This window comes from Juglans microcarpa x Juglans regia, chromosome 3D (assembly GCF_004785595.1).
Source record: "Juglans microcarpa x Juglans regia isolate MS1-56 chromosome 3D, Jm3101_v1.0, whole genome shotgun sequence".
NCBI lineage: Eukaryota > Viridiplantae > Streptophyta > Magnoliopsida > Fagales > Juglandaceae > Juglans > Juglans microcarpa x Juglans regia.
In genome coordinates, this window is record NC_054598.1 from 9,037,644 (window position 1) to 9,062,243 (window position 24,600).

The 24,600-nt window shown below is 33.7% G+C and overlaps 3 protein-coding genes and 1 long non-coding RNA gene across 6 annotated transcripts; all 4 read left to right on the forward strand.

Moving 5' to 3' along the window:
* Positions 1-361: 361 nt before the first annotated feature.
* On the forward strand, positions 362-930 carry LOC121255001. The gene is made up of 3 exons (XM_041155298.1): positions 362-425; positions 523-639; positions 724-930. The coding sequence occupies exons 1-3, from the start codon at positions 396-398 to the stop codon at positions 928-930; spliced, it is 354 nt and encodes a 117-aa protein (XP_041011232.1). The 5' UTR covers positions 362-395.
* Positions 931-4,254: 3,324 nt separating this feature from the next.
* LOC121255002 (protein FAR-RED IMPAIRED RESPONSE 1-like) lies at positions 4,255-5,784 on the forward strand. The gene is made up of 3 exons (XM_041155300.1): positions 4,255-4,581; positions 4,741-4,977; positions 5,098-5,784. The coding sequence occupies exons 1-3, from the start codon at positions 4,255-4,257 to the stop codon at positions 5,782-5,784; spliced, it is 1,251 nt and encodes a 416-aa protein (XP_041011234.1).
* A 604-nt stretch (positions 5,785-6,388) lies between these two features.
* On the forward strand, positions 6,389-7,670 carry LOC121254324. The gene is made up of 2 exons (XR_005938605.1): positions 6,389-6,440; positions 7,490-7,670. It is a non-coding gene; the product is annotated as an uncharacterized LOC121254324 (long non-coding RNA).
* Positions 7,671-19,687: 12,017 nt separating this feature from the next.
* On the forward strand, positions 19,688-24,364 carry LOC121255670 (F-box/kelch-repeat protein At1g67480-like). 3 transcript variants are annotated; one of them, XM_041156123.1, is made up of 5 exons: positions 19,688-19,929; positions 20,592-20,629; positions 21,041-21,108; positions 21,247-22,115; positions 23,406-24,364. In XM_041156123.1, the coding sequence occupies exons 4-5, from the start codon at positions 21,589-21,591 to the stop codon at positions 24,031-24,033; spliced, it is 1,155 nt and encodes a 384-aa protein (XP_041012057.1). In that variant the 5' UTR covers positions 19,688-19,929; positions 20,592-20,629; positions 21,041-21,108; positions 21,247-21,588; the 3' UTR covers positions 24,034-24,364. The 3 variants fall into 3 exon arrangements, with proteins under 3 accessions (XP_041012057.1, XP_041012055.1, XP_041012056.1); XM_041156121.1 differs by lacking the exon at positions 20,592-20,629; XM_041156122.1 differs by lacking the exon at positions 19,688-19,929 and having other exon boundaries at positions 19,951-20,629.
* The last annotated feature ends 236 nt before the right edge of the window (positions 24,365-24,600 follow it).

Below are 24,600 nucleotides of genomic sequence, written 5' to 3' on the forward strand. Positions count from 1 at the left end.
GCATAAAAACGTCAACATTTTCAATCTAGAATCATCATATGAAGTATATAGATATTAAACTTTGCATCGCCACATGCTCATGAATGAAATAAATATAAAACATTTTATTTGAAATGAGATCTATTGTACCAGTTCATAGATTTTAGTGTGGTTGGAGTTATACAATATTGCTATTGACAAGATGCATTTGTCTCCCTCACAGCATGGAAAAAGGAAAAGAACATCCATCTACGTTAAGACCATCTAGCTCAAACCCTCTGTCCGCGATATGTTATTTTATTTGCAATATATCAATAAAATTATATTCGAGATTAGTTGATATTTATTTTCTTAACACATAAATAATTTATCCAAACACATTTCAGGATATACCATCAACTTCTCCAAACATCCCAATGCACGGTTATTATGGACCCCCATCCGCAGTATGTTATTTTATTTAATATATCAATAACATTAGATTGGAGATAAGTTGATATTTATTTTCTCAACACATCAATAATTTATCCAATAACATTTCAGGACATACTATCAACTTCTCCAAACATCCCAATGCACGGTTACTATGGACCAGTGCCTGCGTGGTCACCGGGTTTTCTCCCATTTCCCGCTGTCAACCAATATCCAAGCAATGTACAGGTGGTGATGTCATGTTTTCCGTTTAATTTTAATAAGTTGGTTTTTTTGAAGAGTTGAATTGCATTTTTTTTTCCTTTTTGCCAGAATGCTAGTTACACATTTCAACATGGCATGGAAGGCCAGTTGTCTCTCAGCAATACCTCCGTTACAAGCAGATTTCTGGATACGGAGGATAATACACCCTCAATTAGGGAAACTGAATCGCCAGCTACATTTTCCATAGTTGAAGAAATTCATCCTGATAGACCAGATGCAGAAGAAATCGAGTGTGGTAGTGCTGGAACATCATAGAAAGTGCAAATGGATGGTGATGATGAGCCAGTTTCGGGGATGAAGTTTAATTCCTTAGAAGATTTAATGACGTGGCACTGCCACATCAGCCGACGTGCAACCGGCTGACGTGGCAGTGCCACGTCAGCAGCTAATTTAATTTTTTTTTTTAAAAGGACGAGCGAGTGAAATATGCAGTAGAAGAAATGGCGGGAAAGCAAAAGCAAAAAAGGAAAAAGAAGAAAACACTCTCACTCGGCCCTAAACTTCCAATCTTCTCTGAACCACCAAGAAACGTATGTGGTCGCCGTCGTGGACCAAACCGGTTGTTGTCGTCGCCATTTGTCACACATTCCAGATCTGAGCCGCCGTCAACATGGGTTGGCCTTTCCAGATCTGAGTAGTCGCAAACAGGTTCTTCCAGCCACGATTCTTCTAGTATTTCTTGAACTTCTTTTGGACTTGATTTTTAGTTGTTCTTTGACACATTCTCTTCTTTGGCAATTCGTAGTTGATAGTGGCAAACATTGAATCTAACAGACGGCTACAACATTGGTTTTGGCTGCTGTTAAAATGGCCATTTAGAACGCCACTTTTTGACAAGATGCTTGGACTTCAATAGTTCTTCACTTTGACAGTCATATCGTATCAAGGAAATAGAAGGTATGAAATCTATTGTGTCCATTGGAATATAGACTAAATGAAGGAGAACATTTTACTGCACTGTGTTGGTCATATTGTATCAAGGAAATACAATGTATGAAATGAATTCTACTCGGTCGAAATTCTTCTCTATGGTGTTTTATCAAATAGGTGTAGTGCAACTTTGTTTTTATATCTTTATCATGGTATCAGTCGGCCATTAGGACCAGCTAGCTATACCTCATCATGATTACAGTAATATTATCATGATCTTCCGTTGCTATGGTATTTCTCCATGCATTAACTTGTAATTTACTTCTAATTTATTATATATTATCTAGTAAACAAGTCTGCTTTCTAATTTATCATTAACTTGTTTTTTACTTTAAACAAGCCTTATGCTTTCTGTTGGAGTTTCGGATATTGCTTTTCAAAGCAGTCTTCTCTATTTCATAAATTAATGATTTGAATGCAAGGGGAGTTTAAGCAAGCAAAACCTCTAGAAAATAGAACAAGCAACTGAGAATCTTGGTGGGTTGAATTCATGGCTGTAGCAAAAACATGGTGCGTGCAGTATGTAACTATATACGATCACGTTAGCATTGTTAACTTTTATGTGAAATTAACAAGGCTTTTCAGCAACCATATTTGCATCGCCAAATGCTCATGAACGAAATAAATATTAAACATTTATTTGAAATGAGATATAACTTTTATGTCAGAAAAGAAATGACATATATACAAATATCTAAATATAAGAGATCTAGATATTTGTATATATGTCAGTTAGTAACATCTAAACATAGACGCAATGCTAACGTGATCATATATAGTTACATACTGCACGCACCATGTTTCAGAAATCAATTCAGCTTGATCTGCATCTTATGTAGCGATGTCAGAAAAGAAATGTAGCATGCAATATATCTGCAATACTATTGAGAAACTTGTATTTCTTTTCAAGAGAAACAAGAGAATTATTCAATTTCCATTGGCTTATACATCATTTATTTTCACAAGGAGCTAGCGGTATTACTGGTGAGAAAAAGACAAGTCAATTACCTTTGACACATGATCCTAGTCTTCCAAATATAAGAGATCTAGATATTTGTATATATGTCATTTAGTAACACTAAGAATTTTGTTTCATTAATTAATCATTTGAATGCAAGTGGAGTTTAAGCAAGCAAAACCTCTAGAAAATAGAATAAGCAACTGAGAATCTTGGTGGGTTGAATTCATCGCTGCAGCAAAATCATTTTATCAGCTCCTTTGTCATCTTCTTGTGCATTTTCTGAGTGTAGTGGTATCATCACTGCGCCGTTTGTGGGGGGTTCCTTTTGAGACCCATATTTCCTTTGTTATTATTATATTTTATTTACCTACGCAGATTCGATTGACCAATCATTCCCAAGCAATAAAAAATAGCAAACTTAAAAGTAGTAGACTCTGATGAGTAATTAAATTACGGCTGAGCTGGGAGGTTAATGGAGGTTAATAGAAATATTTATAGTTCTTATTTAGATGTGTTTGAATATAAATAGATTGAGATATATATTTTAATGTATGAAGTATCTTGAGATGAGGCTTAACTTTTATGTGAAATTAACAAGGCTTTTCAACAACCATATTTGCATCGCCACATGCTCATGAATGAAATAAATATTAAACATTTATTTGAAATGAGATCCATTGCACTAGTTCATAGATTTTAATGTGGTTTGAGTTATACAATATTGTTATTGACAAGATGCATTTGTCTCCCTCTCAACATGGAAAAAGGAAAAGAACATCCATCTACCCTAAGACCATGTAGCTCAATCCCTCATCCACTGTATGTTATTTTATTTGCAATATATCAATAACATTATATTCGAGATTTGTTGAATTTTATTTTCTAAACACATCAATAATTTATCCAATAACATTTCAGTTAATACCATCAACTTCTCCAAATATCCCAATGCACGGTTACTATAGACTAGTGCCTGCGTGGTCACCAGGTTTTCTCCCATTTCCCGCTGTCAACCAATATCCAAGTAATGTACAGGTGGTGATGTCATGTTTTCCGTTTAATTTTAATAAGTTGGTTTTTTTGAAGAGTTTAATTGCAGTTGGTTATTTTGAAGAGTTTAATTGCTTCTTCTTTTTTTTTTTTCTTTTTGCCAGAATGCTATTTACCCATTTCAACATGGCATGGAAGGCCAGTTATCTCTCAGCAATACCTCCGTTACAAGCAGATTTCTGGGTACGAAGGATAATAGACCCTCAGTTGGGGAAACTGAATCGGCAGCTACATCTTCTAGAGTTGAAGAAATTCATCCTGATAGACCAGATGTACAAGAAATTGAGTGTGGTAGTGCCGAAACATCTAAGAAAGTGCAAATGGATGGTGATGATAAGCCAGTTTCGGGGATGGAATTTAATTCCTTAGAAGATTTAATGAGTTATTATAAGGAATATGGTAAGAAACGCGGGTTTGGGGTGATGACAAAAAGGAGTGAGAGGGGAGAGGATCAAACTGTTAGATATGTTACCCTTACCTGTGCCCGTGGAGGGAAGGCCCAGAATAGGACTATAAATGTTGCAAAAATTAATGCCTTAAAAGTTGTTGATGGAAAGTTTTGGCTGACTACAGTTCACAATATCCACAACCACGGGCTCAGTCCAAAGAAATCTCGCTTCTTTCGATGTAATAAAGAAATGAGTGAATCTGTTAAAAGGGTTCTAGATACGAATGATTTGGCCGGCATCCGAATGAATAAGAGTTTTGGGTCTCTTGTTGTTGGCGTGGGAGGTTTTGAGAACCTTCCGTTTTTGAAAAATGATTGTCGTAACTACATCGACAAGGCACGACATCTACGATTGGGCGCAAGTGATGCTGGAACGTTTCGAGACTACTTTTTACGGATGCAGTACAAAAATCTGGGGTTCTTTGCACTAATGGAATTGAATGATGACGGGAGGTTAAAAAATATTTTTTGGGCGGACCCCCGTAGTAGAGCAGCCCACCAATATTTCAGGGATGTCGTAACCTTTGACACCACATACTTGACGAACTGATATGGGATGCCCTTTGCGCCATTTGTTGGTGTAAACCACCATGGGCAGTCAATTTTGTTGGGAGCTGGCTTGATTTCCTCTGAGGATACTGAAACCTTCGTGTGGTTATTCCAAACTTGGTTGCAGTGTATGGATGGTATAGCACCGAAGGCTATTATCACTGACCAAGACAGAGCCATGAAAAATGCAATTGCAATTGTTTTCCCTGAAAGCCGACATAAATTTTGCTTGTGGCATATCCTTAAGAAAGTCCCTGAAAAGCTTGGTTGTTATGGTTCTTACAAAACTGGAATGAAAACTGCACTGATAAAATGTGTGTATGACACACAAACGTCGGAAGAGTTTGAAAAATGTTGGGATGAGGTGATTAGCACGTACAACTTACATGAGAATGTCTGGTTGCAAAGTTTATACACTGAGCGTGAGCATTGGGTACCGGCCTTCTTGAAAAATATTTTTTGGGCTGGAATGAGTACAACGTAGCGAAGTGAAAGCATAAATGCCTTCTTTGATGGCTATGTTCATGCTAAGACAAATTTGAAAGATTTTGTCGATCAATATGATAATGCCTTAAAAAAGAAGATTGAGAATGAAAATTGCATGGACTTCCAATCATTTAACGTCACAATTCCTTGCATCTCTAGATCTCCAATTAAAAAGAGATATCAAGATTTGTACACAAATGCTAAATTCAGGGAAGTTCAACACCAACTTACTAGCATTATCGACTTGGACCCAGTTTTACTTAAGGCGGATGCTACAGTCAAGATCTATCTGGTAGAGGATGAAGTTCGTGTCGAAGATTTCACTAAGTTGGTTACACATTCAGTGGATTTTAATGAGGACGATGCAGTAGCCAAGTGTTCTTGTGGTTTATTTGAAATGAGGGGGATAGTGTGCCGGCACATCTTCGCCGTCTTCAAATGTAACGGGATTAAGACAATACTAGATAGGTACATTTTGAATCGATGGAGGAAGGATATCAAAAGAAGATATACATTAATCCACAGCAGCTTTGACGCAGGGGATCAACGGGAAGATGCTAATAAATATTCAAGTCTGTTGAATATCCGTTATAAGATGATAACTTGTGCGGCGAGTTCGAAAAAGCATACTAAGGATGCAACGACTAAGTTAAATGCAATGATTGAGTTATATGAAGCGAACTAAAAACCTCCATCGATGACTGAAAAGTGTTTAAATGTTGATGCCACGACAAATGACACAACTACAATTGGTAGTTCAACAAAAGTACTTAGTCCATGTGTAGTGCGAAGAAAAGGCAGACCCCCATCTCTAAAGAGAGCATCCAGGATGGAGAGAGACCTGCGAAAAGTTAAGGAGAAGACGAAAAAATCGCAGGGAAAGGGAAGATGCAAACAGGTTCAGATTTGTAAAATAACCTTGTTTATTTAAATTTTCATATAAATGTTATCTGACAAATACATTACTATTTTATTAGCGAGATGGGGAAGATACACCAGTCGCGGACATTTGCAGGAGGCTATTTGACCCTTCCGATTTGGACGTCTCCAATGTTAGACACCTGCAGGTAATATAATAAGTATATATTTATATTTGAGTTATGACTTATTGCTGTATTTTTTATATCATCAGGCTATTCCAGAAAGCATACCGGTTGTTGAGTTTAGTGAAACCCAACCTCGAGAAATAGTACTTCAAAGTTAAGAAAACGTAAGTGGATCCAAACTATAACGATATTTTAATGATATTAGTCGACAACACATTAAATCAAATTAATATTTTTTATAGATGCAATTTAGGTTTGATAGATCACAACCATGACAATGATATGATTATCGTGGGTATGTATCAGATAATATTATTCTTATTCTTCTTTTTCCTTTATGTCAATCTATGTCGGTTTGGGCGCATTTTAGTTTGTTCGAATATGAAAGGTTGCATGGAAATGAGTACTTTGGACCATTGATGGATTCTTTCTTTCATTTTTTCGTTTTCTTTTTTAATTGATGGTTCTTTTTTGTTTTAAATTTAGAAATAGTGTTTGTGTACTTTTGGGTATTGATGGTACACTGATTATGCCTAGGTGTATTCTTAAAAGATAAGAATAACCTTTGCCCTGAATCTTTTATTTACATTATTGACATGCCTTCTAGATTGTTTTGGCTGATCTGAGTAATATGATTTCTGCTGCCACCATTGTCCATCTTCTATTTTTGATTGTGAGAGGGGATGGGAACTTACACCGGGCCATGTTTTCCATTGTATGGATGTTCTGTCAGTACGTTTTCACCAGTTTTATCTCTATGTACGTGTATGGTTTCCTCTTTTGCTTTCCTAAGAAGTTGCTTTTTCTGATGGAGAGATATCGCATGGAAACAATTACCAAGGATCATACCTATGAGGATGGTTTTCATATGTAAATCTAATTGTCTGTACTTAGTTAGATACCGTGGAGATTTGTGATAGCAACAATCACTGAGCACCATACCCGTGATATGGGAATTATAATGGTGAACACACTCTTTTAGTACCAATAAGCATTTGCTGGTATGATGAATGGTGATAGCTGGCGATTCTATAGCTGTGAAAATTGTGTATTAATCAATGCCGACAAATGAAACCTTGGGAAGCTAAAAATTCCATGTTTGTTTTCAAATTGAATAATATACTTGTAGCCTGAGTTGTTAAATTCTTTGTTATTAAGAGCGATATCTTTTTTGAGCCTTTTGAGTAGAATAGTACTCTAGCTAAAACTATGAGTTGCCCCTTTTTGTGTACTGCAAAACCTAATATTTGAAATGATATTGAATATAACAACGTTATGTCCAAATTGTATGCATCCAGGAGCCTTTTGTGAACATCCCAGAGATTTTATTGATTGTATTGACAGAATTGTAGGCCTGCAGAATGGAAGTAGTTTTGAGTACTTGATGAGCAAAAGTAGCAAGAAGATTGGGAGTCATGGCTATGTGTATAACTTGTATTCTGCTATATCAAAGCTGTTTTGAGCACTTTCAAGAAATATGGCTATGTATATAACTTGTGCATTGTTACTTTTGTGTTTGATTTTACGTGGGACTTTACATGGTAAATTACTCCAGGACATGCACCTTGTGGTTTAAATATTGATATCATTCTTATATGTTTTTTTATTTTATTTCCAGAAAGTTCAGGACACGAGTTTGAATACAAGTTAAAATTTTTCTCACTATTAGTAAAATATCCATTCTCTTGATGGAATCCCACTGGGTATAATTGAAGAATTGGATTGACATGGTGTGAGATGGGTGGGACACAAATGATGCCTTGTTAAACCAATGGTTTCCTTGCAGTTAGTCATTTGTGTTTGATTTGCTGTACGTGGTCTACAGGAGGCTATTTCGGGTCTCTTGAATTTGGTTCTAACAAGTGGTCTAAGGTTGTTCCACTTGTTCTAATGCCTTAAAAGTTGTTGAAATGCAGACCTTAGTTAACTCCCATTTTCCGTGCTTTTTATTTTTTCCCTTTTTGACAAAAGATAACATTTCATTTGAAATTATGGAATGTAATCCACAAATACAATAGACTGGACTACAGCTGGTACATCCTCCATAATAACTATTAACATCATCCAACGTTTCAGCTAAGTTTGTTGATTTAAATATGCTTGGAACTGGAAGATAGTTTTTTTTTTTTTTTTTTCACATTTCATTGTGGATATCCTTTGATTTTCTCTAGATGACTTTGGTCCTCCTTAACATGTTGGTTGTCTGAACCTAATAGATATTCTCAGAAACTTGTCGTTATATAAAAGAGTAGGGACAAGCTCATGCATTCAATTCATAAAAGCAATATGTGTAGTATAATAAGGTTTCCACCAAAATTCCCAGTTCATAAAAGCAGTACAGCACAAATTACAAAGCATATAAGCAACGTCCCAATTTTTTACAAGTTTCACAAATGATTTACAAAACAAGTTTCAAAGCAAAGTCTGTTTTTTTCACAATAGCAAAACAGAAAAAAAAAAAAATATATCCAACAAAAGGACTTTTTACATGAAAATTATCCGAACCAAGCAAACATTATTACAAAGGTGACAACCCAATACAAACACAATAACTTTCGCTTTTCCTTTTTTAGATTCTTAGCCATCTCTCTCACTTTATATTTCCCTTTGCGAACGGCATACTTGCGCTTTAATACATCATCCAACATCTTCCGAGCCTTATTCTCTCTTGATAAAATGTTCTCCTTTATCAACTGAAATATATCCGCTCATACAAAGAATTCACACATCGCATCTCCCTGCACACAGTACAAACTTCCAATTAACATGGACCCCTGTACACCCCACAACCAACAAATCGATATGCAAATCTGACAAATATAAAGTTTATTTACCGTATTAGATTTTGGGCAGCAAAGAATCTCCTTTCAGGATTTTTTTTAGTGTAGGACGTCTTTAGTAGTGTTTTCAAAACACACTAACAAGTTGGTGATTCTATGACATCATCATTAACTACATTCGATGATTGGGATGATGTCATGCGTGATTCTGAAAAACCAAGCCATGGATCCCTTGTATTAGTGAAACCATGCGCATTTAAAATTGGTAAGCTACGTCAAGGAAAAAGAAGAGAAAGAGGCAGGTGCTATCCTTTGATGAATACAGATGATCTGTTTTGATAAGCACTCGGTGACTAACAATTAAGCAAGTCTAATTGAAAAGAAAAAGCAACCAAAAAAAAATCAGATATTAAAAAAAAAAAATTGTATTTGCTCCAAGACTCAACTGGGCAAAGCAGATTTGAAATCTAAACAGGTGGGCTAAAGAAATTCTGACATTAAAAGTGATGCTTAGAAATAATAATAATAATAAATTAGTGTATTTTTCTTTCTTCTTTTTTCTTTTTTTTCATTTTACAGAAATTCATGTACCTTTTGAATGTGTGAGAGATACAAACTAGAAAAATAGATTATCTAAATCCAATTTTATAAAAAAAAAAAAAAAAAAAAAAGGATAAACAATAACAAATGTCACAAATGTTGAATGTTGTATTTGATTTATCCATTTATTTCTATGTGTTGAGCCCTAAAGGTAATGCATGTAAAGAAATATGCACACTTATCTCACAACAATCCCACGTTTACAAAGTTTAATTGAGAACTTTTGCTTACATAATTTACAATGGTTGCTAGAGATTTTCACAAATAAATTATAAATCTTGATATTCTTTTATATTAAACTCATTCTTTCTTTCCCATAACTTTATATTTGTGAGTAATGTTTTCCATCTTAGATTTTATCATTCTAATTATATTAGTTGATATGACATAGGTGTTACTAGAGATGATAAATGTAGGACAAAAAACAACATTTCTCTTTTTAACGAATTCCAAATAATAAAAAGATAATGAATAGAGGAGAAAAACTGAGACATGCCATCCTTAAGTTGAATAAAGGTTCTCTACAATTAATAAGATACTCTAATGTATAAAATTATGAAGTTTATAATCATTATTTTTAATTATTATTTATTATTTTCGATTATACACGTTAGTACAGTATATTTTACAATTGTTCATTTAAGTAGTTGATGCACATTGAATTAGATGGCATGTTAGCTACCTAGTAGAGAACAAATCCACATTGAATGGCCCTACATCTGCAAAATATTGCATACTTCAAGCGCATGGCCATTAGTTTATAAAGTGACCCAAACACAATTCTTTTGAAAATAAACTAGACAGGACTAAGCAAAACAGGTGGGCTGGGTTCAGCACAAAATGCAGAATATGGGATGGGTTACTCTAAAAGCATAAGATCATTTACATACACACATACGCACTAATGGTACTAAAAGAAATTGTATTATAGTTACCTGTTGCTTTCTTTTCCGGTCAATATCTGCCTGTTTGGGGAAGAGAAATAAAAACAAGATTTTTAATTATATCAGCAATTTCCTTGTGAATGAGAATATCTTAATTAAAAGATCAAACATTCCACGTGTTATTACCAGAGCCATCTTAATTAAAAGATCAAACATTCCACGTGTTATTACCAAAGCCATCTTAATTAAAAGATCAAACATTCCACTTGTTATTACCAAAGCCTCTTTAAGGTGGGCGTTCTCTTCTCTTAACTTGTTCAATTCTGCTTCTAGCTCAACTGTGTATGCCTGTATTGTAAACTAAATTAGATGCTACATATATAGGAATCTCATGCTCTAAGTTTGACAATAGCATAATCGCAACACTTTGTAAATATCATTAATCTGAACTCAGGGGACAAATCAATGATTTTTCAAATTATTCCATCTAAGGGACAAATACAAAGTTTGACAATAGAAAATGATTTTTCTTTTATCGGTGAACTCTACAATTCCAATACACATCCCTCAAAATCCATTGCTCATCAAATAGAAATTCAGTCCACTAACATTTTCGATTCTTCTCTGAGTCGTCACAGGGATTCAAAGTGAAGTTCTTAATCGGAGCTCAAAAATATAATAATCAGAGAACTAACCTGATTTTGAAACTCGGCCCGATTGATGATTATGCCAAATTTTTTGAGGTTAGGGTTAGGGTTTCGGGTTTCGGGTTTTGGGATAGGGTTAGGGTTAGGGTTAGGATTATGGCTTCACATTTCAGATCTGGTGTTTGAAGAGGACAGGGCTTCGTGGTTCGGTGAAGACAACAGGGCTCCGTGGTTCGTGATTCGATGATGAGGCTTCGTGGGTTCGTGGTTCGGTGCAAAAGACCTTCGTGGTTCGTGGTTTGGTGAAGCCGACAGGGCTCCATGGTTTGTGGTTCGGTGAAGACAACAGGGTTTCGTGGTTCGGTGCAGAAGACCAAGTGATTCCGTGATGTGGTTTCGTGGGTTCGAGGGTTCGTGGTTGGGTGAAGACGATAGGGCTTCGTGGGGGAAGACGATGGGAATCAATGGGGAGAAGATACTAGATCAAGCGAGAGAAATTTTAATTGTGAAAATGAAATGAAAAATGAGGGAATTGCATTCGAGATTTGGGTTTGATTTCAAAACGGACAGATGACGACGTTTTGTAATGTTGCCACATAGACACGGTTTCGCACCGGTTCCCATATCGGTTGTAAGTAGTTTTTTTTTTTTTTAATCACATTACTCAATAACTCAGGGTGTACTAAAAAAATTATTTTATCTAAATAATTAGTTGATTAAGAATATTATGAGATTTAAATTATATTAAAAATTCTAATTATTTATATGATTTTATTCTCTTAAAAATATTTAACAAAACTCTATTTTTTATTTAATGATAAAATATTAGTATTTTATAAATTAAATTTGAATTTAAATTTGAATTATCTATTTTAAGTTTGTTTATTTTTAATGTTTTAATCTCTACTGTTGGATCAATTCTGGAGATTCTAGATGAAGGGTTGAAATTTAAAGTTTCAAATCTTAATTTTTTTAATCACTATTTATCACTGTGGACTTTTAACGTGAACAGTGATTTTTGAACAGTAATTACTGTTTAATACTGTTGCTTTTATCATGAACAGTAATTATTGTTCATTACATTTTAATGTAAATAGTAATCACTATTTATTACTGTTCACGTTATAACCATTTTTAAGTTAAAGGAGATAGATAGATATATATCATAAATAGGAGAAAGGTAGTAGTTGCTCTCATTTGCTGCAAGTCACTTTGCGGAAGATGATGAATTAGGCTTCCACGCGAATATTAATTTCAGTATTCGTTGTGTATTTATATGGATCGGGGTTGTACCGTTTTAAGGGACCCTCAAGTGGGCTAAAATTCTCCTCCGAAAGAATTTAGAGAAAATCTATAACCCACTAGTGGAGTGCGGTATAGAGAAAAATTATATATATCTATATATATATATAATGAGTTATTCTATTCTAAAATTGGTGTATAGAATATATATCATTCACATCATTTCAACAAAATTGGTATATATTCTATTCTAAATTTGTGTCTTGGTACATTAGATTTATAAATAACAAAACTTTTGTACAGATAGTGCATTAGGGTCTTGAGATCAGCCTAAACAATCCCAAACTGTAAGAGGGAGCCTATATTGGGCAAATAGAGACCATTTGGAACTCAGACTCACGTCAACCTATCTCAAATAAATTATTGATAGGATCTATTATTTTTTAAATTTTCATAAAATAATTAAACTCATCTCAATCTATTTCATTCATTTAAGTACGTATATCAACCTACTTACATTTAAATACATCTCAATAAAATTTATAAAATATTATTATTTATATATTAATTCAAATCATATGAGATCATTTCAACATTCTAGCGCAGCCAGTACAACATAGAAGACCCAAAAATTTAGGCTGCGTTTAGATGTTGAGTTGAGTTGAATTGAATTATTTATGAATAGTAATGAGTTGAGTAGTAAATGGAGTTATGTGAGGCTCAACTAAACTGAATTTAAAGTGTGTTTAAATGTTAAGATGAGTTTTATACTTTTTATGAGAAATTGAAAAAGGTTGTAGATTTCACGTATAAATATATTTTAAGTTGAAAAATGTTGTGAGTCACACGTGTAATAAATCTTTGAGTTGGGATGAGTTTAATAATTTGAGAGTTGACTAATTAGATGTTAGACTCAATTTAAAATTAGACTAAATTCAACTAAATTTAAAAACCAAACGCAACCTTAATCTGCTTGGACTTTGTTTCACCCAGGATGAGAGCATTGGCAATAGTCTAGCCATTGCCAAGTCTAAAGTTGGGCTAGAATCTTAACTTTTGGCTATAATATCAATTTTTGACTAGGTGAGTCCACATTAGACTAGCCATTATAAAGTTAAAATAATAATATAATATTATATATATATTTTTTTTGGCAAATACAATTTATATATTTCTTAAATCTTTATGCTTTGTAGAAATAATATGTCTACTCTATCAATCAGTAGAAATAATGTGCATATCATGCATGTTTTACCATTCAAATAGAGAGGGAAGTGATGAAATAATTAAATATTACTTTCTATTGTGAATAGTAACTAGCCATGTTTGAAGAAGACTTAAGATTTACTATTTATCAAGTCTTAAGTTTTGGACCATTGATTAGTCTAATATAGAAACTTTTTCTCATATCTAACTAAAGTTTAGATTTACATTGATATTTGACTAGTCTATTACCAACACTCAAGAGTTGGCCAAAATATTAGTGATTGTATAACTTTCAGCCCAAGTGTAGAAGCTGTATAATTAGGCGTGAAGCCTATGTGAGGTGGCAAAACCCATTTAAGGCAAGTTTTTTAGTTAATGTATAAATGTTGGGCCTGAGTTCCAATGTCCGACCCTACAAGGCTACAAGGTCTGTCGTGTAAACAAACAAATCATGCCCATGTCCACTATTTCAGAGCTTTAGAACTCATTTTAACTTATTTTAAATAAATTATTGATAGAATTTATTATTTTTTTAATTTTTATAAAAAATTTTAATTCATCTCAACTTATTTTATATATTTTAACCTAAAAAATTAAACACGTCTCAATCTAAAAGAGTTAAATCTATCTCAATAGAACTTACAAAATATTACTATTCACAACTCAACTTAACTCATTTCAATATCTATACGTAACTTAAAAAATTGACAATCTTATATAAAACTCAGTTTAGGTGATCTATTGATGCAATCTTATATTAATTTTATAATCATATTTTTACTATTTTATTATGTGATATTAAATAACTAAAGACTTTGTTATATTCTATTAGTGAATGAATTATTTGATGTCACGCTATAAGAGGTTGAGAAGTGATAGTAAAATTGATAATAAATAGAAATTTATTTAATATCAGCCACTTAAAGTTTGAGAATTATAAAATAATTTTTTTTGGAGGTTACTTATTCATAAATCCAACACATTAGAAATTATTTCCAATCAAATAATGTATGAAGTATTTATATTTATATCTTGTTATTATTTATAATAAATTCCACAATATTAAATTACATTGCCTCTGAATTTCAATTCATTTCATCTAATCATTACAATTTTTTTAAATCTTCAGACAAAATAAAATAAATAATTCAATTTTTTTAAATTTTAAAATAATAATAATATTAAAAAATAATATTATTACAATAATTTATTTAACTTTTAACTTTTATTTCAACTCATCTCATCTAAACTCACTATTCAAACTTTATAAACCTTTCGTAGAACAAAAATGTTGAATGCAACCGACTAGTACAACCGGTATGTAATTGCCACATCAGATAAATAAAACGGTGTGTTTCGTTCTCAATTTTCTGCACAGTGGGGGAGATGAAAGCAAATTTGCTTTGTTCTTCCTTCCGTAAGCCTGCTTCCAAATTTTTTCTAAATTTTTTCCTTAAGTTTCCTTCTCGTAAGCAAATTCTAAGTTTCTTCATTCCGTAAGCTTTTTTCTTAGTTTTTTCCTTAACTTCCTTTCCGTAAGCTTTCCGTAATCAAATTCTAAGTTTTTTTTTTTTTTTTTTTCCTTTTGTAAGCTTTCTTCTTCCTTCCGTTCATCCCTTCTCCTTAACCCTAAGTCCTCATTTCGTTTACTCAATCCCCATTGATGTAATTGCCTCTAAAATTCATAGATTTAGAGCTGGTTCCACTGAAGCTATTGCAAAAGAATTCGTCAAAGTGGTGTATCGAGCTTGTTGGAATTCCTGATTTGTTGGAATTCCAGCTCTGACCATAGTGCAATCATCTCTCTTTAACAAACATTTGGTCGCTTCATTTAGACATTAAAAAAAGCATTATTTTTCACATCCTTGGCCCTCGGGTTTTTGCAACTAAAAAATAGGTAATTGCACATATGTTCTAGATCACAGATTATGCAGAAGCCAAGCTAGTTGTTGTGCTCTTGGCTACAAGAAGTATAGAGAAGAAAGCAAAGCGCGAGCAGGTTTATCTTCTTCCTTTCCGTCGAAATGGGTTTGGGTGTTTTTCTTCTCAAATGGTTTCTCCCTTTTTGTCGAAAAGCCCTCACGGAACTAGGTTGCAAAGTTTCTTCTTGAAATGCCCAACAAAAAATGTTTCTTCTTCCTTTCTGCTAATGTTATGTTTCTTCTGCTTCTTCCTTTTAGTGCAAAATGCGAAATGTTATGGCTTCTTAAATGTGAAAGGTTCCTTCAGCTTTCTTCTACTTCTCGATTTTCTTTCGAGCTTTTCAAATGTGAAATGCAAAATATCAAACTCTGAATTTCAATCAATGGCTTCTCTTTTTATTTTTTTATTTTTAATTTTCTATCAGATGACATCAACCAGTTACACTGTGGTTGCACACGCCGGTTGCATGTAGCTATATAATCCTATAACTAACAGTATCTCCCAGCTCCCTGTGGCCGTAGAGCCACCCATATAATATATATATATATATATATATATATATGTATGTATGTATGTATGACTGACATGACTCTCAATTAGACTTTGTAGCTTCCCATGCATATTTAGGTTGTTTAAATTTGGAAAGTATTTCATTTTATCTCATTTATCTTATTATTATAATTTTTTTGAATTCTCACATAAAATATAATAAATAATTCAACATTTTCAAATTTCAATTCAATTTTTTCAAATTTCAAAACAATAATAATATTAAAAAATAATATTCTAACAATATTTTTTTTCAATTTTTAATTTTTATCTGTCATCTAAAATCGTCTTATCTCATCTTTAAATTCAAACCAACATTGATGATCACGAGCTGTTTACATTTGTGATAGCATGACATGGATGGTAGAACCGGTAGCTAATGGCATGACTCTGTCATTATATTATAAAAAAAATGATAAACACAAATCATTTTTCACAACATATCACACAATTATGTTTTAAAATGAAGAGTAGTTTAGTAAAGCATTTTATAAAAATAACATCACTTTATAAAAATATTTTCATTTTAAAATATATATTGTGAAATATATTGTGTGGATATCATTACTCTGTATTATATGATCCACAGTATACGACTATATATTCTAACATAGTTGGCAATCTCAAGGATGCGTGTATCGGCATTTTGGCTAAGATCAAGTCCAATGGAGGTGGATTCAGATATTAGACTTTTGATTCTATATTTTTCTCGTCTTTTTATACAAATATATATATATATGGTGGCGTTTGATCCAAAGACAAATGGTAACGCCATCGAATTAAGCTTTTTCTTTATAAAAATACGATCCGCGTTCTTCAATTTGGTTCATTGCTTTTAAGTGAGGCCTAACATATTCTGTATAAAAGAGAAATTGAGCTAGCTACCCTGGCTCTTCTAACCCGAATTAGTTAAAAACGTGAGTACTGTAAATGGATTTTTACGACAAGTATTTGTAATTGTAAGTGTATTTAAACGTTGGTAAATAATACAGTTATTTTTTAAGAGAAAAAAAAAAACACGTGAAATAAGATCTTACCATATAGATATTTCGTCATTTTTATTTTATTTTTGGGTCGCATTTCTTTTACGATTAATTGATGAGACTACTTCAAATAGGGTAGAGTGTAAAACTCCATCCAATTCAAAATTGCCACGTCATAGGTTCACGAAAAAAATTTTACATGCTTGCGTCACACAAGCTTCCCCCTCCCGCGGGCGCGCGTACTTGCTTTGTAAGCACAAATGGGAGGATCCAACCCTTCCTCTAATGGATCAAACACCTTTTTCAGCCGCAAAGACAAATGGGAACGAGCCTGAAGAGATAAAAAAGTAGAGTAATGATATATCTATAATATTTTATATAATAATATATTAAATAAGGAGTATTTTTATAAAATAATTTATAAAAAAAACATAATTTTATAAAAATACTTTTTATTTAATATATTATTATATAATTTAATATATTATTATATAATATGTTGTATAACGTGTCGTAGGTAAATTATTTTTCAAAAAATTATCCCCGTTGACATCAACTTTGGAGAGAGAGACGCGAGGTTGGGAGAAGGGGAGGTAAGATTGTGTGAGGCAGGCATGTAAATTTTTTTCACAAACATATGACGTGACAGTTTTGTATTGGACGGTGTAAAAAGTAGTTTTATGTTTTGTTTTTTTTAGTTGAAATGATATAAAATTAGTTAAAATAAAAGTTAAAAATTAAATAAAATGTTATTAAAATATTATTATTTTAATATTATTATTTTAAAATTTTAAAAAATTGAATTATTTATTTTATTTTGTATAAAAATTTTAATAAATTTTAATAATAAAATGAGATAGAAATATATTAAAAAAACAATTGAGACACTCTGTCCGGGTTCCAGCATCTCTCTTCTGTGATTCATTTTTATATAGAATTGAGCGCAAGCAGCGTCACGATGACAAAAGCACACGTCTCTTTTCTCAAAATGAACACCATTTAAAAAGCTGAAGCTGCCCAACCCCTAACGGGCAGCCTGAGCTATCCGACCGCCATTCACCTTCCTATTTGGCATCTACGTGGTTCCCCACACTACCACTAACTCCATGCGCCGTCAACTTCGACCCGATTCCAGAGTCCAAGTCCACGCTTGACCCAAGCCATCCAACAACTCCATCACTCCACCCGTCAACAACAATCCAGCGTCGAAGTCTTGAAGAAAAAATCTTATCCCCTCTCGACAAAATAACCGCGATTCCCAATCTGGACACGTGTATGATAAGTGAGAGTGTGACTTCCACCGGTGACAGCTTTCTCCGAATAACGTCGAATTTCAGTGGTTTAATTCATCAGGCAACATGAATGTTAGTGGCGTATAATGATGATTGATAAAGTGCAAAGTTATCACGTGTCCAAATCAACCTCTGATGTTGGGATCAACTATAATTGACATCTACTATTGGAATTTGGGATTTTGGATGAGATTCTCATCACGGTGTATCTCTAAAGAGTGATCTTAGGGAATCCGAAGATGTAACGTTACTAAATCGGATGTTTTTATCACTATTATTTTGATAAAAATCAAACATGTCGGCATAAATCTGTCTCGGTAGTTGGGTATGTTGGCCGTTTTTGTAACTCCACTGTATTGGTAAATTTGGATACGACTTGTAGCAGTTGTTGTGCGAATTTAATTGAATGTACATTACGTGGGATCGAGTATTGCTATTTATCATTTCATGTCAAATATTAATATGTGATTTATTATTTTATTATTTTATTTAAATATATATATTTATATATCAATATGCGTCTTTAAATAAAAGAATAAAAATAATAAATTATATATTGATATATAGTGTAAGAAATGATAAGTAGATTTTTTCTAGTAGTGTATCTTTTAGCCAAGCTATATCTTGACACGTGTGTAACCCTCCTCCATAATTTTTGGACCAATAAGTTCTAAAGTACATGTATTATGCATATAAATTTTGTTCTTATATAAATTAAATTATTAAATCTAATGCGATTATGACCTTTTTTATTTTTCGAGGAAAAACATGTTCGTGGTAATAATTTAAAAGAAAATAAAAATGTGTTGATAGGCAAACAAAATAACTCTTGAGATTAAATTTTATAATTCAAAGTTGGAATCTCGTGCTTCCTTACGATTTCGGTATATTTTAAATAAGAGAAAATATATCAAAGAAATAAATATTTTCTCTGGTAAGAAGAAATATTGTAAATGTGTTATCAAAGAAATATCAGAAAGAAATATTGTAAAAGAAATTTTTTATCATTTTATTTCAACACATATATTTAAATATTAAATAAAATGATAAAAATAACAGATTATATATTTAAAATTAGGTTGCCCTCATCATAGCGTTACCTTAGCGAATACTCCATACGTGGAAAGCGGTTCTTTCTGATTCTTCACCCGTTCATGTCGTCCATAGCTACTATTTAATAACGAGGGTACCCTATTCCTTATCTCGATTTTTATTTCAGAATCTCAAAAAAGGAAAATTTCGAGTAAAAAACAAATCGTTTACAGAAATACAAATAATTTAAATTTATAGGTTATTTATATTCTAATAGTAATAAAATAATAATATATATTTTTTAATGGAGCGGTTTGGAACGTGCATACAAAGACCAGTCTGTCCGAGTAAACATACCCAAACCTAACCTCACCCACCCTTCGTGTCTAAATTAGACAGAAATTTCACAGGAATTGTTCAGAGACGTTTGTTTCACAAGAGTGCCGGTTTCTTTCTTTCCCAACCGGTTTGGGGGATTATCTCATTTTTCTATGACGTGGTCGCTCCCTGTCAAGTTTATCCTCCCTGCTATTCTGGGTCCCTTCAAGTTCTCATATTGCGCTCGCGACCACCTCGCCCCCCGCCTTCCTATATATCCTCCCCATTCCAACTATCTCTTTGGATAACTTTCTCTTCTTTCTTTCAGGTAATGCTCATTCTCTCTCTAGATTTTGATTTCAGATCCATCGACATTTGTTTGCCTGATTCTTTTACTTTTTTTCTTAATATTTTCTAACGGATCGGATTGATTTACTCTTCATTGCAATATATATATATATATATATTTATTTATTTATTTATTTATATTTCAAATAATGTACTTGTTTGCTTGTTGTCGCTAATACCAGTTGTCCTGACCAAGATTTATCACCAAGCTTCAATCTTTTGTTTGTTTGTTTTTTTTGTAAGTAATTGAAAGATGTTTTTTCAATGCCAAACATGTTTAATTGCTCTCTCATTTGCTGTTAATGAGCTAAGAGTTGCACGCATGTGCAAAAACATACACGAAGGATCTTTCCCTGCGCTCTCCCAGGATGGATTTCAATTTTTGAGGTCTATCTTTCACGTGATTTATCATAACTTTCCATCTTAGCAATCACTTGCATGCACTTATGTTGTTGTACAAGCTTTAATTCCTCGAACTTATCTTTTGCTTCACTTTGTCATAGGATAGTCAATTGATTGGCTTCTGATCTGGTTATATTAATCTTTTTTTTTTTTTTTTTTAATTTCTGGGTAGTTGTATTAGATCTGATCTGGGTTGTGCTCTTTTAAACTGAAAAACAAAAATTCATCAATTCAATGAAGCCTGCTCAGCGCTACAGTCGTGTAGATCTTTCGTCTTTGTAATTTCACACTCCTTTTCTCGGTCAATATCTTGGTGGGAGGCTGGCTGGTCTTTGGGTTTAAGCGTGCAGAATTCTCTTAAAAGAATAAGTCTGGATTGTTTATTTATTTCCATTTCTTTTGTCTACCAATTTAAATAAATTAATACATTTTTTTTTTGGGCATTGGTACGTGGCGTTTAAAATCTAACGCATGAAGCTGGATTTTACTTTTTTTGTTTGTTTGCAATTATGGTGTTCTCCAGCAACTTATCGAGCCTTGCAGGCCCCGTGATTTGAAAAGGATGGTTGTTTAGTTTTGTATTTATGATGCTTTGGAGAATATCAGTTGTAGCTGTTTCATTGCTTTGTTTATGCTCTTAAACTTAAGTATTTAGTGATGTTTGAATCGAATTCCTTTCATATGCTTAGGTTGCCCTGCACTTGAATCAAATGGAAGTTACAGGGGGTTAAGACTCTGGTTTTTATGGCCTTGACTGGTATGAGCTTTCCATCTTCTTTAATTCTGATTTTGAGATTTAACATTTGTTTCATTATTATTGGGTTTGCTGTTGTTTTTAATTTTTATATTTCATTCTAAAGACCAGGTTGCATTAACTTTATTCTTTAAAATGTAGATATTTGGGCAATGTGTGGAGAAAGAGACAGCGTTTGTTTAGGAAGTATTCTGCGTAGAAGAACTGGACCAAACCACAGTAAGAACAAAACTTCTGGCATGGAATTTGAATCAGACTGGACGAAACACAGAAAATCCTCGGCATTTGCAGCTCAGGTGATTCGGTCAGCAACATCTTTTATGCCTTGGTCTTGCAGAATCCCTATAGGTGAAGGATATCACGAATTTATTTAGTTAACACTTGCCGTTCAAATCTATTGAGACGTTCTTCGGGTGATATAGTTGATCAATAACAAGAACCATCTATATCTTTCAAGATTCACATAGCTGTTCAATTCAGACCATGCCGGGGTTCTTGAGTGGAAAGAAGAGAACAAAAGTGAATATGTGTCTTTCCAATTCTGTCAAGCAAAATATTCCCACTTGTTCGAAATGCAATTCACAGTTATCTGCTCAGGCTGTCGATGATCTAGACAGCGCCATTCTACCTGGGTTGCCTGATGATGTGGCAAAGTCTTGCCTTGCTCTTGTTCCTCGTTCCAACTTCCCAGCTATGGGTGGTGTCTCCAAAAGGTGGAGGTCATTTATTCAAAGTAAAGAATTCATTACCGAGCGGAAATTAGCTGGGATGCTTGAGGAATGGCTCTATGTCTTAATTATGGATTCTGGAGGTAAGGAAAGCCACTGGGAGGTTCTGGATTGTATGGGCCAGAAACACCGGCTTCTTCCACCTATGCCTGGTCCCATGAAATCTGGGTTTGGGCTGGTGGTTCTTAATGGCAAGCTTCTTGTCATGGCTGGCTTTTCTGTGATTGATGGGACTGGTTCTGCCTCTGCAGATGTCTACCAATATGATTCCTGTCTCAACAGGTTTGTTTTTTGTTGCATTTTTTGAAGTCTGGAACTCTCTTGCTTTTCCGGATATCTAAACTAGTTAGGCTATAGATTCAGACCAGTTTCCAAACTTAACTAAAAGTCTCTTGTGATTTATGCTGGTTAGGAAATCTAATCTCTACTGTGGAGGTTTTTTAGCACATTTTTTTAATTATTATACACAACGAACTTTTAATTAAAGCATCCTAAACTTGGTGATGCTGGTGGCCCACTAAAAGAGTTAATTTTGTTTCTTTTTTCTTTTGAACTTTAATTTAAATGAAAGAAAATTATGTTGTTTGTATTATATATGAGGATGGTATCATCATTTTACCATCCAATTCAACACCTCAATTTGACTCATAGGCGTCTCATAACAAAAGGTTTTGGAGGTTAAATTTTCACGTGTCATAATCGTAGGTGTCTGAGAATAGGGTGGCAGTTTGAGGGATTATTATTATTGCTTCATAATTTACCCTATTTAATAACATTGCTGCCCGTCAACATGAAGAAGTTCACTTGAAATTACAAGTAGGATTACATCACCTCAGTGTTCTGTGAAAGCAGATTCGCTGCAGAGGTCCGTGCTCTATCCACAATATCATTTAACGGGTTAACATTGCTCTCTGGAATATGCCATATTGTTCCTGCCCACAAATGACTGTTTTTTATTATAACCTTCCTTTCACTGTAGCAGTAAGTAGTATAGATGTCATAGACACCCCAGTTGCAATATCCTGCTCTGAGTTGATGTTTCAGATGAATTATCTGGGCGTATTTCAACTTGGTTCAGGTCAATTTTCCTCAGTTCCAGTATAGAATGGGACTTATCCCTGTTGGCTCCATCTTGTATGCCCATACTGAGTGTTGCAGAAGCAAACAAAACACTTTCAGTTGATTTGGTTTCCATCCATAAGATGTCAATTGAGGTGATGTAGTTGGGTTTTTTGATGCTGTGTACCAAGTTGCATCTTATTTATGCTGATTGTTGGGGTTTTTTTTTTAAAAGTTTTTCTACTTCTAAAAAAAAAAGATTGTTGGGGTTTTTCCATTTTGTTTTAGGTCTTCAATTGGGTTTTTAACATCTGAACCATAATTTCAACTGCCATAAATGATCTTTGGTTTTTAGCGAGGGAATCCAAAAGGCTGAGCTTTTTATAAGAGTCCCACTCTTTTCTTTACTTCTTCTTTCTTTCTTTCTTTCTTTCCCTTTTTTTTTTTTTTTTCTTCTTTTTTTTTACCGTCTCTTTTGCTACCTTCTTGACATATTTATTTTTGTAATGGCAGTTGGAGTAAATTAGCAAAGATGAATGTGGCTCGGTATGACTTTGCTTGTGCAGAGGTTAATGGTATGGTTTATGCAGTTGGAGGATATGGGATCGATGGAGACAGTCTATCTAGTGCAGAGATGTACAACCCTGATACTAACAGATGGACCCTAATGGAAAGTCTTCGCCGCCCAAGGTGGGGTTGCTTTGCCTACGGGTTTGAGGGAAAGCTGTATGTCATGGGTGGGAGATCAAACTTCACAATTGGGAATTCGAAGTTTGTTGATGTATACAACACTGAGAGGCACACCTGGTGTGAAATGAAGAACGGTTGTGTCATGGTCACGGCTCATGCCGTGTTGGGAAAGAATCTCTTTTGTATGGAGTGGAAGAACCAGCGCAAGCTAGCAATATTCACTCCAGAGGACAATTCATGGAAGATGGTACCAGTTCCATTGACAGGGAGCTCATGTATTGGCTTTCGTTTTGGAATACTGGGTGGCAAATTGTTGCTATTCTCTGTCCATGACGAACCTGGATACCGTACTCTGTTGTACGACCCAAATGAAGCCCCTGGCTGTGAGTGGCAAACTTCTGATATAAAGCCGTCTGGTTTATGCTTGTGCTGTGTGACGATCAAGGCGTAAACGATGTCCTTGAAAGCTGAGGATCATCTTCTCAAATAGTCTCGACTCTTGAATGTGTCTGAATATTTTGCTGGGTCTTTCTGCGTTGACTAATGAACGAGTGCCCGTTTCTTTTCTCGAGTTGTCAGTTAGGTGTTATATTACCGATTGCACTCATTGGGTTTCCGTTTAATATTGTCATGTATTATTGTCGGGTTGTGGGTGCTAATTTTTATTTTTTAGAACATTTCTTTGTCTCTGTTTTAATGCATTTGTTGTCTGGTCGGACTATTCTTTGGACTTTGAGGGGCGTTTTTCATTTCTTAATGCGTCGTAAAATATTAGAAATTTATTTGTTATTTTTCATCGATTTGTTAATCATATATTGTCACGTTAAGGTATGATTAAAATTATAATAATTAAAGTGATAGTGAATAGTATTTTTATTATTTTGCAAAGTTTTCGTGAACAAAATGTCTAGAGCTAGTTGTCTTCTCATGCTTTTATTCAATGTCCCGTGACTTCAAAGGTTGTGTCAAGATTACCGTTAATTAATTAATTAATTATTTTTATTTGGATTATAGGTTT